This window comes from Crassostrea angulata, chromosome 1, assembly GCF_025612915.1.
Source record: "Crassostrea angulata isolate pt1a10 chromosome 1, ASM2561291v2, whole genome shotgun sequence".
Lineage (NCBI taxonomy): Eukaryota > Metazoa > Mollusca > Bivalvia > Ostreida > Ostreidae > Magallana > Magallana angulata.
Window position 1 is genome coordinate 22867559 of NC_069111.1, and position 16211 is coordinate 22883769.

Here is a 16211-nt window from a genome sequence, read left to right on the forward strand (position 1 = left end):
TATATAAAAGACACAGTTAATTGATAACTAAAGTTCCGATTGAAAGACAGAAACATGCAGTCTTCAGAATCGGAGTTGCCTCACCTTTCCTGGTGTTAAAGGCCGAGGTTTTTTAACCAGTCGGTTTATTCAGGTGGGGGTGGAGCCTATATTAAAAAAAGTGTGTAGCCCCGAGGGAAACAGGCTCGCTTCTGTATACATGTCTATATACATTGGGTATTAAGGTTTTCTCAACAGAGTTTTTCCGATGATCTAAAAGAATATTGTATTTATATCGTTGAAATGAATATAAATGCATGAATAACAGCATGTGACATGGACAAACTCTTTCGTTTGATTGAACAAGTATCTGACGGGATTTTCTGAGAATATATTGTGATGTATTATACGATCACCCCCAACATACTCAAATACTAATGCAACATTGCAACCAATGCTTGTAAAACTTTTCTGATCAGCTGCTAAATTAAAGTGCACAATGATTCTACCAGCTGCGTATGTACCAGAAATTTGAATGCGGTGCTTATTTTCTCGGTCTTGAAGGAGGTATTTGACATTCCGACAACTCCTTTTCGAGACATACTGTCTTTCAAAGATAACAATAAAATTAACTATTAATAAATTTACAATTCTAGAATTTTTTCAATTGTGTGTCGCAATCCTTTATTGTTAAATTCAATTATTTGTCCCATTTGAAATTAGCCTTGCGGGGGTACCGGTATTAGTCCCAATAGGACTATTCTAGTTTATTTTACATATAAGAAATTTTGAAATGCATTAGGCATGTTCAAAATTCTACAAATTGAAAATTTTAAAACAATAATTATGTTTTGAATATGATGTGCTCTCATCAACATTGAAATCTTGAGTTTCCTAAATAAACCACCTTGATTGTCCTGATTGTGACCTCGTAATGATGTTTGCTTACAGACATTCACTCATTCATTCTTTAGAAGCAATAAATGGTGCCTGCTTGTTCTTTGGGGAGGTCTACAGTTAGTACACTGTGGACAGGTTACAGGTGATTACATCAATAATGGTCACAAAACACATGTAGATCAACAGATAATAGTCGGCGTAAGTGTCAAACCTACAAATAGCTTTAAATATAGTGGTAATGCAAAGAACAGGCCAAGTATGGATTCTTTAGATTTGAATAAGTTATAGTGCATGGATATTAGAAATAAATGTTTGAATGATATATTAGATATGAGTTATAGATAAAAGAAAATTTGGAACTTGATTTGGGATTAGTAGTTTTTAAGGACTATTTTCATTTTTAATATGCTAAATCTGCTGGTCAAATATCGGTAATTGTTGTATGGAGGAAAAACTGCCCTCTATCAGTCATAATTTAAGGAGACTTGATGAAATTAGAATGAAAGTTTCGTAATTTATTAAATATTCAAGCCTATATTATGTAACATATGATCTGTAAACAGATGTTGTTTGTGCAGTATAGGTGTGTAGCTTTAGTGCTGTAGTAATTCATTTTGACTTTTTTCTTGATATGAATTTTTAATCTATAAAACCGTTTATGTTCTTTTTCACCTTATGGTATAGAATTAAGTGGACACTGGAGTAGAATTTTGGGAAATGTCTATTCATCACTTTTATTATTATTTAAATAACCTTTTAAAAACCTTTGACTCTATATTTTTGCTTTCATAATGCCACTTCTAAGTGCAAACTATGTGTTAAAGCTTTTTTTTTTTTTTTTGGAAAATTTCAAAACACTGAGTTGAGTGTAAAAGAATTCCTTTACAGCAATTATTGATTTTATAAAGTGTGGCCAAAAAAAACCTATTGACACAGCCATTCTCTGGGAATTAAAAGATTAAGACCATTCACAACACACCAATAGACAGGGTCTTAGTTCAATATTGACCAAGCCTCTATCAGTTATTTGTGGTATATTGTGTTTTATACTTAGTCAGCTGGCTCTGGTACAGGTGTAACAAATGGTAACATTTTGATTTTTACCTGTACAAGTGTACCTGTATGAGTAATGTTGACATTGCAGAGCAGTGCGTATATATGTGTGTGTGTGTTTAGAGCTTGACTGAATGAACACACACTTTAACTTCTTTATGAAGGTTTTTTTTTTCGTCTGTAACACTGCATATCCTTAAATCACCAGCTATCCAAAGGTTTTTGTTCCTGGTATTTAGACTCGGAACATTTAACTTATTATTACGGTGACATATTTGGCTCAAAACAAGGAATCTATGTATGTAGGTTGGAATGCTAATTTGCAGGACACAATGAGAGTGCGTAGGAAAAGATTGGCCTAGTGCTTTGGGAATGTCAGTGAAGGATTTTTTTTTCTCAAAGAGGTTTTTTTGTGAGAAGCAGCAAATCTTTTTATTTATGTGAACATTTTGTGTGATCTTTTGTGATTTTCGTTTTATGGGATCTGAAGGTTGATGAACTTGAACCATGCCCAGGTATGATTAATTTTATGTGAAATCAGAATCGAAGAAAAAAAGTCTTTTGATTTGTATTTTATATGTCCTAGCTGTCAAAAATGGTCAGAGATTTGTACATTTCAAATGTGCAATGGAGAATTTTAGATTAAAAAAAAGAAATTATGAATGTTAATTGATAAATATAGATTCATGTGAATTGATTGGTCTTAAAAGTTACTGGCTGCTAAATGTTTCAAACTTCTTTAATTGCTGTTGATTATGAAAAATTGAGCAATTTTCGTTTTCTTAATTTCTCAGTAAAAAGGTTTTGTGTGCAAGTTCTCAAAATTGTGTTTTCTTCTTTGTCACAGTCACAACACACACACAACGACCTTTGAGCACCCAGTGACGGGAGGAACAGTCAACCATGGGAGTCCTATACACAGGTAGGTAGTCGTGGTGTTTCCATGTACAGTATCCATCAGTCTGTATCTCCGCTTTCATTGTCTCTGAAGATCTGTCAGTAGCTCAGTCTTTGCATATAACTCTTTGATCATGCACTGTAAACAAACTTCTATTAATGTGTGTCAAAGTTTACCAAGGTTTCTGACAACATATTATGTCACAAATATTTCTATCAGTAAACTAGTCTTTGCATTGTGCAGGCTTTCAACAAGATTCAAAGCATGGTTTTTGTGTATTTCTCATTCTTTCTGCTGGGTGCAAGAACTCTAGAAAATTCTCCTTATCTGGTGCTGTGTTTTAATTACTCTCTACCATAGTCAATAAATTAACTTAAGCTGGTATATACCGGGTAATGTATTTTTAGTGTAAACTCTCAGTTAATTCTCTCCAGATATCAGAATGAAAGGGTCTCTATTAGAATATAGGTGCCCATAAATGCCTGTTTGATTTACCTGTTATACAACCCTGTTATTTGTAGTGCAAATTGCACCTTCCTGATATGTGTGTGTGGGTGAAAATTTTTTCAGTGTTCAGGTCAGGTGAAAGAAGTTCTAACAAGTCCCTATAGCTTGTTACACACCTTTCATATTGTGAGCTTTACACTGTCTTGTGCAGGATTTTTAAAAAATTGTTTACATCAAAAATAAACTACAATTAGATTGTCTTTTTAAAGTAAATATTCTTTGAAAAAAAACAAAACTTTGGACGTTTCCCAAATTTGTTGTTATTACATTGTATTAATCTGTCAGGAGAACTTGACTCAGTGGATAAATATGATTAGCTGATTACTTTCGGCAATGTGCACTGGTTAATGGGATTATCAAGTAACAAGTCAAATTGGTCACAAGCTTCTTTTTAATAATTTGTCAGAGCAAGAGATTCAGGTGTAAAAGGTCATTTCTCCATTATAGGTTCACATTTACATAACAATAGATAATCTGTAGATGTGATTTTTTTTTCTCCCCCATAATGATTTTGAGCAGTGAAATAATTTCTTTCGCCTGTTGTATTGTTTGGATTTGGTTGAAAGCTCCTGTCATGCTGAGAAAATGTATTAGGCCTGCCTTCAAAAAATTTAATGGGATTAAATCTATTCCCGAGGCTTATGCTTTCAAAAATGTATTTATATACAACTTATTCTTTCGGGACCTGGATATTTCTAACTTTGATTCGGAGGGAATAAGTGGAGCTTGTGTTTTTTTTATCTAAAATGCTGCGGATATTGTGATGCACCACTTGTGCATTTCTCCATGTATCATATATCATCATACGGTTAGAATGATTCAGGTTGGAAATTAAAGTGTATAAAGTAGTGCTTTAAGAGATGGAATAGATTTTACAGTAAGTATCCATTAAGGAATAACCTGCTGGTCATTAAAATGCTATCAATTATTCTATCTAATATGCAAAGTAGAATTTAAAAAAAAGAGAGTTATTCTTGTGATATGCATGTACCAGCAATAATTGTTTTCAAAAAATCTGTAATAAAAATATCTGTATATGAGGTTTGTTAGAAAAGTTTGTGAACAAAGTGATTTACCAAAATTTATGGAGCACCATTTCATAATTCCAAGATGTCAGCTGACGTCAAACAACTGAAAGTCAAACCTGTCACTCTTTTTCAATTAAGTAAACACCTTTCAGTTCCACACACTTTTCATGTCATTGATGTCCATTGATGTTAACATTTTTTATTCAATTTTCAAGCATTGGTCGTCCATATTCGCTGATAAAACGTCAGAAATTCTTCAATTTAATTGAAACTTTCACAAAATGACCTTTCTTAAGCTATCATGATGTCGTGAAATATTGTGCATTTTAAACAATACATTTTTGTCAATAAGGAAAAATGCATACAAAATATAAATTTAAAAAAAAGACATGCTCCATGAAGCATATCTTATCATAATAATTAAGCTAAGAAAATATCATGTAAATAGTCCAGCAATAATTGTTTTCAAAAAATCTGTAATAAAAATATCTGTATATGAGGTTTGTTAGAAAAGTTTGTGAACAAAGTGATTTACCAAAATTTATGGAGCACCATTTCATAATTCCAAGATGTCAGCTGACGTCAAACAACTGAAAGTCAAACCTGTCACTCTTTTTCAATTAAGTAAACACCTTTCAGTTCCACACACTTTTCATGTCATTGATGTCCATTGATGTTAACATTTTTTATTCAATTTTCAAGCATTGGTCGTCCATATTCGCTGATAAAACGTCAGAAATTCTTCAATTTAATTGAAACTTTCACAAAATGACCTTTCTTAAGCTATCATGATGTCGTGAAATATTGTGCATTTTAAACAATACATTTTTGTCAATAAGGAAAAATGCATACAAAATATAAATTTAAAAAAAAGACATGCTGCATGAAGCATATCTTATCATAATAATTAAGCTAAGAAAATATCATGTAAATAGTCCGCTCACAATCAAACTTTTTTAACAACCCTTGTATTGATCGAGAAAGAAAAGGTACACTGTATTTGATGATTTGTGCATACTATACTTATGTGTGCTGTTCTTATGGGATGCAATTGAAAAAATATAGGAAAAGGAAAATCTCAGTAAAAGACTTATTCAAATGAGTGTTGAAATTGTCACATTTCAGATCACCAACTTCTGCTGCCTCTCCCCCAAACAGTCCTGGGCACAGACCTCCAGTAAGTATAGCCTCACAAAAGATTTAAGGAGGCCTAAATAGGTTATAAACCAATCTCTCTCTTTCTTCTTATTTTTTGTCCAAAATTGATGTGCCATTTTCTCCAAATATAACAAAACCTATGAAGTTGAGAATTGTGTATATCAGTTCATATCATTAAATCAGGATTTTGTTTTAAACATACATAATATTATATTCACATGAATGAATTCTACTTTAATCATTTGTTTGTCATTTAATTTACAGAAATCACCAATAAGATCTCCAACAAAGCTAAGGTTGGCAACTGTTTTCTACCTCTGACCCCTTACATTGTGAATTAAAGTTCAATATTAATTAAATAAGTTTTGATTAATGGAGTAAGTTAATCATGGTTTTTTCCCCCTTAATTAACAGAGCTTTAAAGGCGCCAGCAGCCAGGCGAGAGGAAACTGCCATGGTGACCATAAGAGGCTGGCTGTATCGCCAGGTCAGTACAGTTTATATTTAGACCTCTGATGACTAACTTGTTCTGTTTGTGTGAAGAGAATCTTTTTTTTTATCTACTAGTACTGATTATCATGCTGTCACTGTTTGATTATAACAGGAGGGTAGTGGCCTAAAGTCATGGAAAAAAAGATGGTGTGTCCTCGCAGACTTTGGACTTTACTTCTACAAAGGTAAGTTTGTTAATTACCGGTAAACTTTATTTTTAAAAAGCTTATGATGAACATATAAGTTTGATGATAATTCATCATATCTTTTGAGGGCTCAAATTTTGTGGATTTCTCAGGTATTCACCTATTGACCTGTAAATAAAAGAAGCTGAGCAGCCTTTCAGTGAAAGATTATTGAATTTCTCTCTCGTTGCCAATTATAGATGACAAGGAGCGGCATTCTGTTAGCTCCATCCTGTTGCCCAGCTACCAGATATCCCGGTGTGTGCTTGGAGAAACCAACAAGAAATTCTCCTTCAAGGCTGAGCACAACAACATGAAGACTTGTTTTTTCGCTTCTGACAATCAAGGGGACATGGAGAGATGGATCAAAGCCTTGGAACTAGCAGCTGCCTTAAAAGGAGTTCCCAAGTAAGTGCAGAACTTGAGTGAACTTTGACAATAGATAAAAATTGTGAAATGTCATCTACTGACATGTGTGTCAGTTATTTTTAACCAGTTCTATTAAAGTGAATAATGAATTTTTTTGTTTGTTGAAGGAGATCTCCAGAACCAAACAACAACACACCAAAATTGATTCCCAAGTCAGCGTTCATGGAATGGGATGAAGATGAGGATGAAGATGTGAAGAAGAGGTTCAGTGGACCACCAGAATTTCCTCCGTCCAGGAAGACTCATCAACAGTCAGCTTTCGGGCCTTATCAAGGAGAAGGACAGCCTCAATTTTCTCCAAATAGTGATAGAGGCCAATACTCTGAAAATCGTGACCCAACTCAAAGAAGATACGAACAATTTCCATCAGATCCAAGAGCCCAGCAAGTGCACCATAGGCCACCGAACAGACAACCAGACAGAGGAAGGCCTCATAGTGAGGAAATCCCACCCTCCAGAAACTACCAAAAAGACAATTCATTACGACACGACAACCCTCAAAACAGGCGGTTTACCCTCGATCCAAATTCTCAGGAAAGATCTTACAATGACCATGATCCGAGGAACACGTATCCTAGAATGAATACTCAGGAGAGTCGTGCTCGGAATTACCAGGACGAAGTGAACGGGATGCAAGGTTTACACGGCAGAGTACCGGACTACAGCAGGGCAGCTTATGACAGGGAACCAGTCAGGCAGGATAATCAAGATGATGTTTATAGCAAACCTGTGAAAAAACTGAATCGTGATCTCTCGCCTCATGAAAGGTTTGAAGAGAGAGGCGGGCATCATAGGTCAAAGGAGTATAGAGTTCAAGGTCAAAGATCACCTGGTGGAAAGGCTGATGACAATCCGTATGTTCCCATGGGTCAATATGATCCAAGGTGCCCTTTTTTCTTTTCCATACTTGGGATTTATTTTTAAAATATTTTAAATGAACTAATGTAATGTGTAACATTTGAATAGGGGTTTCTTTAGGTCTTTTTTAAACTTAAATGTCTTAAAATACTTATATAACAGTATTTGATATAGACTACAATTTGACATAAAGTACCATATATGATAATGTGGGTGTTTCTTGTATGTTAAAGCATGTTTAATCTACTTTTTCAGTATATTTGTACCTGTCTTTAAATAAAAAAATAGTGTGAAATTGTATGTAATGACCCTCTGTAATTCTTCATAGATCTAATGAGCGACCAGACATCATCCCTCCCTCAAATCATTCTCGAGAAACCAGCGAGACCAGTAACTATGGCTACTACTCCCCTCAGAGAGCTGAGGCACAGCTGGATCGTAACTACAGCAGAGATGAGAGGGGGTACCCTCAGGATCCCCAGATTCTGAGGCACGGGAGAATCAGGCCAGAGCACGATGAGAACTACCCCGGCCGCTCCTCCCACCAACAGCCCAAGGAGCCCCCTAGGCTGTACCTCACTGAAGACCAACCACCCAATGGCCAGCCCAATGGTCAACCACAGCCAACCAATAGGGAAAATCTCAGCTTGCCCATCAGTCAGAACAACCTGTACGTTGATATTCCCCATACCTATGTCAATATTGGGGATGCCCTGTCTCACAGGTACGATGACCAGGTCAGCCCCGCCCCTAACCGCCCACCACTCCCGACAGCAGTACGCTCTCAGTATGTGGAGGAATTAGCACAGGCCAAGACTCCAAAGACGTCGCGGGAACTCATTAACGCTGAGAAAGCTTTAGAAATACGAATGCAGCAGCCAGCTTATTTCAATTATCCCACACCCACCAACGAAGCAGCACCTCAATTCCCTGTAAGAATTTATTTATCAAATGAAAAAATTTACAAAATTTTGAAAATATTTGTCAAGCAAGTGCTTGAAAATTTTAAGTCTCAATTGTAGGTCACCATGACAGTGAGCCATTGAGACACAATATTCTGAGTGTTAAGACCTGCTTTGTATTTTTATTGTAGAGAGGAGGCAATAATTACCAAGGCAATCATCTACACCCTGGATACGAAGGCAATCCACGGCAGAATGAAGCTGGCCAGAGAAACCAGAATGGCTATAAGACAAGTATGTGTGTTCCTAATGTATAGATGTAGTGGTATATAGGTGTCATAGCAGGTAGATAATAAATACATTACTGAATATCGAAGGAAAATTAATTGTAAATAAAGTAATGTATAAGGGAGAAAATTTTAATATATTATATATAGCTTTTTGACAGTTTTAACAATGCTACAACGTATATGTATTCATTATTTAATTATTTGTATTTTTAAAAATAGCTTATCTTCATCTGCACATGAGATTCTCTATCTTTCTTGATATAACAGTTTCTAGTTTACTTTTGAAGTTGCACTTAAATAATGGCTTAGCTAGAGAAATTACAAATTGCGCCATGAATGTAAAAATAGAAAAATAGGACATTACATGAGTTAATCATTAAAAGAATATGAAAATAAAGTTTCTGACAGTTCCAAATTACTGATCTTGCCTTCAATCCTTTGCATTGCATCTAAATTATGTCAATCTGTAAATATGTGTATTTAGACACTGAGACATGTAGTCTATGCAACAGCTTTTCATATTATGCATGTGGTGTGGCTATTTCTTAGAAGCATGCCAGTTTCTGTATTGCTTGATGTAGTGTAACTATGTAAGATATCGGTTTTGTGTATATGTATGGGTATATTCTAGATCCCAACAATCAGCAGGGTGATGATAGCTCAGAGGAGCCAAGGATAGTTAAGGAATTTCACTCAGTCTCAATGCTAAGGTCAGGCTCAAAAGAGGTGCTCAAGAGTCTTGACGCCAGCGACCTTGCTCGCAGGCGAATGAACAGTCCGGATAACTCCATCTCGAGACAGCTGAGTAGGAGTGGGTCTCCGGAAGAAGAAGAACATATGCATGATGATGAAGTAGATAGAATCAACATTAAAAATGATCAATACTTGATGAATGAAAGTTCACATTCAATGAATGAACATAGTAGAGACCATGATCAAAGTTTCTCAATGCATCAAAACGAAAGGCGGGATTACGATCAGTCAGAAAGGAACTCTATCAGTGAACCCAAAGTAGTCAATGAGTCCACACAGCCAACCAATCAAAGACATTCTTTGGATGGTTTCAATGTCAACCGAGTCAATAACTTGTTTATACAGAATGCCCCAATGAATGATAAATCCACCAACCTAAGTTTTGACGGAGCTTTACCCCAGGGTGGCAGACACTCATCACGACCCGTGATGGATGGTTACAGGTACAATGCAGAAGACGATGCCGAAAGTGAGACTGACGTCAAAAAGAGGCTCTCCACTGCAAGTTCCCAAATGTCCAGGAGGGAGGAGTCAGAGGGTCGGAGGCCCCACCCACAACCTGTCTATCAAAGACAAGGTATTCTGGTGTGACTTGTGCAACATCATTGGCAGGAACTTGCATAACCCTTTGAAGCAGTACATACATTCACAACATCTGCTCGCAAACCAAATTTTCTATTCTGTTTGTTTGTTGTTTGTGTTTTATGTGTTAAAAACAAATGACTGCATGGATAGAGATTAATTAATTCACTTGTAGAAAGATATTGGTTATGGTAGATGTGAACTTTGTGGGAAAAACAAGATTTTTGTTTTATTATACCCCTGCTCTGAAGGAGAAGAGAGTATACTGTTTTATCCTTGTGTGTCTGTCTGTCTGTCCATCTGTCAGTCTGTAACAAACATTTCTATCACATTTTTCTCAGCAACTTTTCATTGAAGATGCTTGAAATTTTAACACACTATTTATTTAGGCATGTCATATTGTGGAATATATTTTTGTACCAATCAGACGTCAACTTCTTGTTAAATGACAACTTTGTTTATTTTAGCTTTAATTTAAAACAAATTTTCTACAAAGATTTCTCAGAAACTATTTATCGCAGATGCTTGAGACTTTTAAAACACTATTTGTTAAGGCATGCCATATCGTGGGATATGTTTTTGTACCAATCGGCAATCAGCTTCTTGTTAAATGGCAACTTTCTTTATTTTTAGCCTAAATTTTAAAACAAATTTTCATCAAAGATTTTTCAGCAACTATTTATTGCAGATGCTTGAAATTTTAACACACTTTTTGTTTAGGCATGCCATATCGTGGGATGTATTTTTGTACAAACGGACATCAACTTATTATTAAATGACGACTTTGCTTATTTTGCATATTCACATCAGAGTGGGGGTATATACTCACAGATATCTTGTTTTGGATATGGTTTAAAGATATGACTAAATGTTTTGCTTGATGTTGTCAAATACCAGTGTGGTTGCTTAGGGGATGTTGTGGCCATTTTTTTGTTGTGTGGGTAGAATGTTGTGAATGCATGATCTGTGTAAGGATAAAATTTGGAGAAGGATGGTAAAATAACCAAATAGCAATATATTTATAAATATCAGTATCATTATTATATTTGCATGCTTTTTATGAACCAATATAAACATTTCCCAATAGAAGTATAATCATGTACATACATTATACCAGTCTTTTTAATAGATTTTTTTTAACCAAAGTTTTCTTTCTTCCTTCATGTGCAGAACAATATCTAGTGACACAATTAAACAACTATATATCATAATAGTAATGTGATGGAATCTGATTTGCTAGAGGACCAATTTGTTTTCTGTCTTTTAGATGCAGGAAACAGAAAGGGAAACAAGAAGCCTCCACCTATGGGGATGATCCATACTGTCAGAGAGGACCCAAACATGCCCGACTCCCAAGTCATTGTAAGTTGACGATAGGTGGACAATTACAATCATTTGCATTTTGAGTCTTTAAGGAAATTTTTGTAAGTTGTTTTGTTTTGAAAAATAAGTAACCCTGATCCAGTTATGAAGGTCATAGAATTGTTTTGCATGTGAAAACAGGATTTTTAATTTGCTTCAAAATTTTAGATAACCTGAATCACTCAGGTGACCTATTGCAATCTGTTTTTGTCCTTCATCGTTCGTTGGTCGTAAACTTTTGAAAATTTCTAGCTTCTTCTCTGAAACCGCTGAACCAATTTCAACCAAACAACCTAATTATTATATAGTGAAAATGCATTAATTTTTCAAAATCTTCTCCTTTGCTCCTGGATATTAAGCAGGTGAACTATGAGTTCATAATTATTATGAGAAAGAGTGTCTCTTCCAAAATTGTGAAGTTCATGGCCCCTGGGTCAGGAGTTCTGGTGTTAGGGTGGGGTCTAAATGAATTCAGTAATTCTTTGAAAATCCTCTCCTTTACTCCAGGGTATTAATCCAATGAATTAAGTACATAGTTATAGTGAGGAAGAGTGACTTCCAAATTTGTGAAGTTCATGACCCTAGGGTAAGGGGTTCTTGTGTTAGGGCAGAGATTAATGATTATATAGGGTATGGTGGTGTAATCTCGACCGATTATCTTTTTTGTACTTAAGATTTGTTCAATTATGTTAATGTATGTTATGGTTAAAATTTTAAAGTAATTATTTTGAATTTAGAGAGTTTATTGGATTAAACGATTCCAGAATTTTAAAAATGATTTCATTTGCCTTGTGATTATAATGCACATGAATATACATTGTGAAAGCCACACTGCAATTACTCAGGTGATTGATAAGGCCCATGGGCCTCTTGTTGCTTTTCACATTCTTTTTTCTTATGATTTTAATACCATATTCAAAATCCGTTTCATTGCAGGAAACTGCAGGACTTCCCAATATGAACAAAAAATATCCTTTGGGAGGCAGCCGAATCAGAATGAGCATCTGTGCTGGCGACCTCATTGGAAAAACGGTGGGTATTAATATTGCTTTATACAGGGGGTTACTTTATGGAGTATTTTCATAACTACAGATTATCCATTAGAATCTCTTCAGTGAAATCTGGCAGAAAGAAAACAGTACATAGCATGTCAATAAATGTTATATTGACATGTGTCACTCTTGTATTAGAGATATCTCTTACATTAAATTTTACAATGCTATTGCCTCACAATTTTCCCAAGTTCTGTCAAATTCCACTAAAATTGTATGTATTTCAATAGAAATTTTAATTTTGGAAGGGAGTAGGGGTAGGTTATACAAAAAAGCAAAATTTTGTTCTAGGGCACATTTGTAAAATAAAAAAAAAAATTTCACAGGTTGAAAGGTTACCTGCTATCTAAAACTAACTTGCTGTGTTGTCTTTAATAATTAGTAAAACTTACATTCGTATTTTTAGCATGATGAGTTGGTGCTGATGCTGATACAGCTCAGGAGAGAACAGGCAGCTGAAGAAAATGTCCGCAACTTTATCAGACAGAGGCTGGAGGAGAGACGGCCGGGCGAACATCGATACAGACAGATGTAAGAGAACAATCACATCATTCCTGAATAATGCTATCCCTTTATTTCTTATTGATAATGAAACAGCTTTGTGAATTTTTGCCTATTGATTTGTCTTGCTTTATTTTGCTCCTTTTTTTGTGTAATTAACAATTTATCTTTGATTCATGTTAAACTTGTTCTGATGACTTGCTGCAATATCTTCTTGGTGAATTACAGGGTTCGAAATTCGGGAGGGGGACCTGTAGACATCAGCTTAGAGGAGGATCACAACGATTATGTGGGATTGAAGCATCAGCTGGAAGATGTTGAAAACAGGGTATGTACTGTAAGAAAAAAAAAACTTCATACCAGAAGAAATAGGAATTGCATGTGCTGTACTTGTAACTGAAGTTCAAACCGGTAAAATTATTATAATGCTGTTAAAAGAAGTTATGAATTTTTTTGTCTTTTTAGTTGGAAGTATACCGACCCTTGGTGAACTTGGTCCACAACATGGTCAACATGGGCAGCTTGTACGGGGGCGACAACTACATGATGGCTAGCCAGTACAGAAAGGTCAGCTCAACTTTATTCTTAACTATCGACATAGCTCAGAGAAGTTCATAGAAATGTGAACATGAGAGCTTTTCACACAGGCCTGTTTTATTCAGCATTGTAGTACTCAGAATTCACACCTAATGAAAAAAAGAACACTATTATATGGGCATGTATTATGTGCAAAATCTGTTGAAAGATTTAAAACTACCTGGTATTCTATATCCAGTATTTCCAAATATTTTGGATATAAATAGGAAGTTGTCCTTTTGCTGATCAATTGTACCTGTATTTGGATTTTGATTTTTGATAATTTATGAAAAAAATACTAGCTGTTGAACTTAAACATTTTCTGGAAAAATATTGCATATAGAGTACCCCGTTTCTCTGGATAGGTAGTGTTTATCAATTCAGGGTTGACAAATGGATTATGGATACTGTTAACACAAAAGAAAACCTGGTTTCCTGTCACATTGACAGCTTTTTTCTTGTTTCAATAACATCACATTATCAAATTTGTTGTGATAAAGTGTGACATGGTCTATCTTTCTTGTTGTATACAGCACCTGCTATCTCCTGAGGAGTACACTCCTCCAAAGAAGATGATCGAGTTCTCACGTAAACACCAGGAGGATGAAATGGTGCAGACTCTAAGGGAGGAGATCCAACAGCTGACCAAGGATGAAGCTGACCTAGAGGTACGACATCATTGTCATCAAGTTGAAGGCCATATAGATGTTAACTTGATATGACCTGAGGTACATTTACTCGTAAATTTTGGAAGAGGGTTTCCAGATGCCCATCTCTTCTGAGCCTTCAATGAAATATGCCTTCATTATTATCAAATACAAACAGTTAAATTATTTGCTGATTAATGGTAAAGTTAAGTGAATGAGGACTTTTTTTTAAATCAACAATAAACACTTGATCAAATACCTGTCTCATTATCACCAGACTACAAAACATTAGTGTTATTGAATGAGTGTCATCAAAATGGATGATTTTGAATGTGTGTTTGTTTGATCAGGAGAAGTTAGAGAGGCTGTATGAACTGGACCGCATGTTACAGGAGCAGTCCTTCAAGGTCACCAGTCTACAGGAGGACAAGGTCAGTTGTTGTTTGTTGTTGTTGCTGTTGTTATTGTAAGGGGAGGAGATGTCGTGGGTACTCACAACATCCAAAAATTAACATTCAATGCTTATTTTCATATTTATTTTGATGTTTATTAAACACTTTAAAGCCATTATTTGAGCTCTAATAATAGATGACACAGCAATAAAACATGCCTGGCCTCAAACTTATAGTACCAGAAACGTTGATGAGGAAACTCTTCTTTGATAGATATGATTAATGTTATTTTTCAAAGTACCGGTACATACTAAACTGGTTAGGTATGTTGAAGGTTTCAATAAATTTAACAATTAATAATGTACCTAATTAAATATGCATGATGACATTTAATTGTGCTTATGGTAAACACCATGATCAGGTTAGATGTGTATTATTGAACATTGAATGTCACAAATTTCCAATGCAAACTTAAAGGGAAGTATACTCTGAATGTAAATATTATATTTTAAATATTGAATAATCCTAGAAAATTGTACCAAATGTGTAAACAAATGTACATTAGATCTAACGTTAATATGAATTAAGATTTAAATAAGTTTTTTTTGTACACATTTATGATATTATAAGTATCTGTACATTAAACAGGACATGCTGGAGTTGGCTTTACAAGGAATCCTCAGACAACAGGACATGAGTCGAGACCACCCTCGCGAACTTGACAATTTCCTCCGACAGCAGAGGATGATAGAGAAAGAACACTCCCGAATCATGCAGTTTCTGGCACAGGCTTCTAAGGTCAGATTCTACACGGCTGTACATGTAGCAATGTAAACCAAGATTTACATTGAATGAGTGCATTTAATTTGAATTTTAAAATTTCAGGTTTTATTGATTTTTTTTATATTTATTTAATCATAGGAACTGGAAGAAACAACGGCAGAGAACAATAAAGTGGAACATGAGGTGGCTCTTTTGAGGTCAAAGGTTCATGGAGAACTTAATCGTAGCAAGAGTGCACCATCTCTGGTATATACCATGTTTGATTGTTAATGTGATAATGTTTACCTATACCGGTAGTTATTGAGTTAATGATAAGTTAAAGGAAGTCTTTTATTATGCCGTTACCCAAATTGATGCACTTTTTTGTAATGGTAAACCATATCTATAGATAGACTCAGTAGTAAATATGAAGATGCAGATTTGGGAATTTTAAGTTTTCTTTACATAGTCTGAAGAGAACTACAAGAACAAAGTGAAGATGGAGAAGGATCTGGCCCGAGTACAGGACATGATGGCGGGACTGACAGAGCAGCAGGCCGAGCTGTCGGAGGCCATGAAACGCTTCCGCCGACTGTCCTCAGGAGGGGGACTAGAAAACATGCTGGAAAAATCAGAAAAAGGTGAGATAAGAGTTTTGTGAATTGAATAAATTATTTTATTTAAATGGAAGCTATTGTTTTAAAAAAAAGAGAATGAATTTGCACTTTGTATGGAAGACTTGAAAGCATTCTGGACAAATCTGAGAAAGGTTGAATAAATTTAGTGTGTGGGATATCAAGATTAAAGAAATGACATCTCATAATTAAGTGGGTAGAAAATTACCAAAAAAAAATTAAAAATCTAATTTAATCTACCTTGGCAAATGAAATAAACCTAATGAGAGG

At 35.1% G+C, this 16211-nt stretch overlaps 1 protein-coding gene across 1 annotated transcript in view; it reads left to right on the plus strand.

Annotated features, from left to right (window-relative positions):
* LOC128178578 (uncharacterized) overlaps positions 1-16211 on the plus strand; it is a 35843-nt gene that overhangs the window by 5803 nt on the left and 13829 nt on the right. Inside the window, exons 4-23 of the mRNA XM_052845824.1 lie at positions 2780-2854; positions 5491-5542; positions 5788-5819; positions 5938-6010; positions 6128-6200; positions 6401-6608; positions 6737-7513; positions 7816-8419; positions 8581-8683; positions 9311-10009; positions 11282-11376; positions 12313-12408; positions 12835-12959; positions 13158-13257; positions 13395-13496; positions 14039-14173; positions 14503-14583; positions 15193-15342; positions 15466-15573; positions 15776-15947. Of these exons, the coding sequence (XP_052701784.1) occupies positions 2780-2854; positions 5491-5542; positions 5788-5819; positions 5938-6010; positions 6128-6200; positions 6401-6608; positions 6737-7513; positions 7816-8419; positions 8581-8683; positions 9311-10009; positions 11282-11376; positions 12313-12408; positions 12835-12959; positions 13158-13257; positions 13395-13496; positions 14039-14173; positions 14503-14583; positions 15193-15342; positions 15466-15573; positions 15776-15947 (3860 nt within the window). The remainder of the gene's footprint in view (positions 1-2779; positions 2855-5490; positions 5543-5787; positions 5820-5937; positions 6011-6127; positions 6201-6400; positions 6609-6736; positions 7514-7815; positions 8420-8580; positions 8684-9310; positions 10010-11281; positions 11377-12312; positions 12409-12834; positions 12960-13157; positions 13258-13394; positions 13497-14038; positions 14174-14502; positions 14584-15192; positions 15343-15465; positions 15574-15775; positions 15948-16211) is intronic.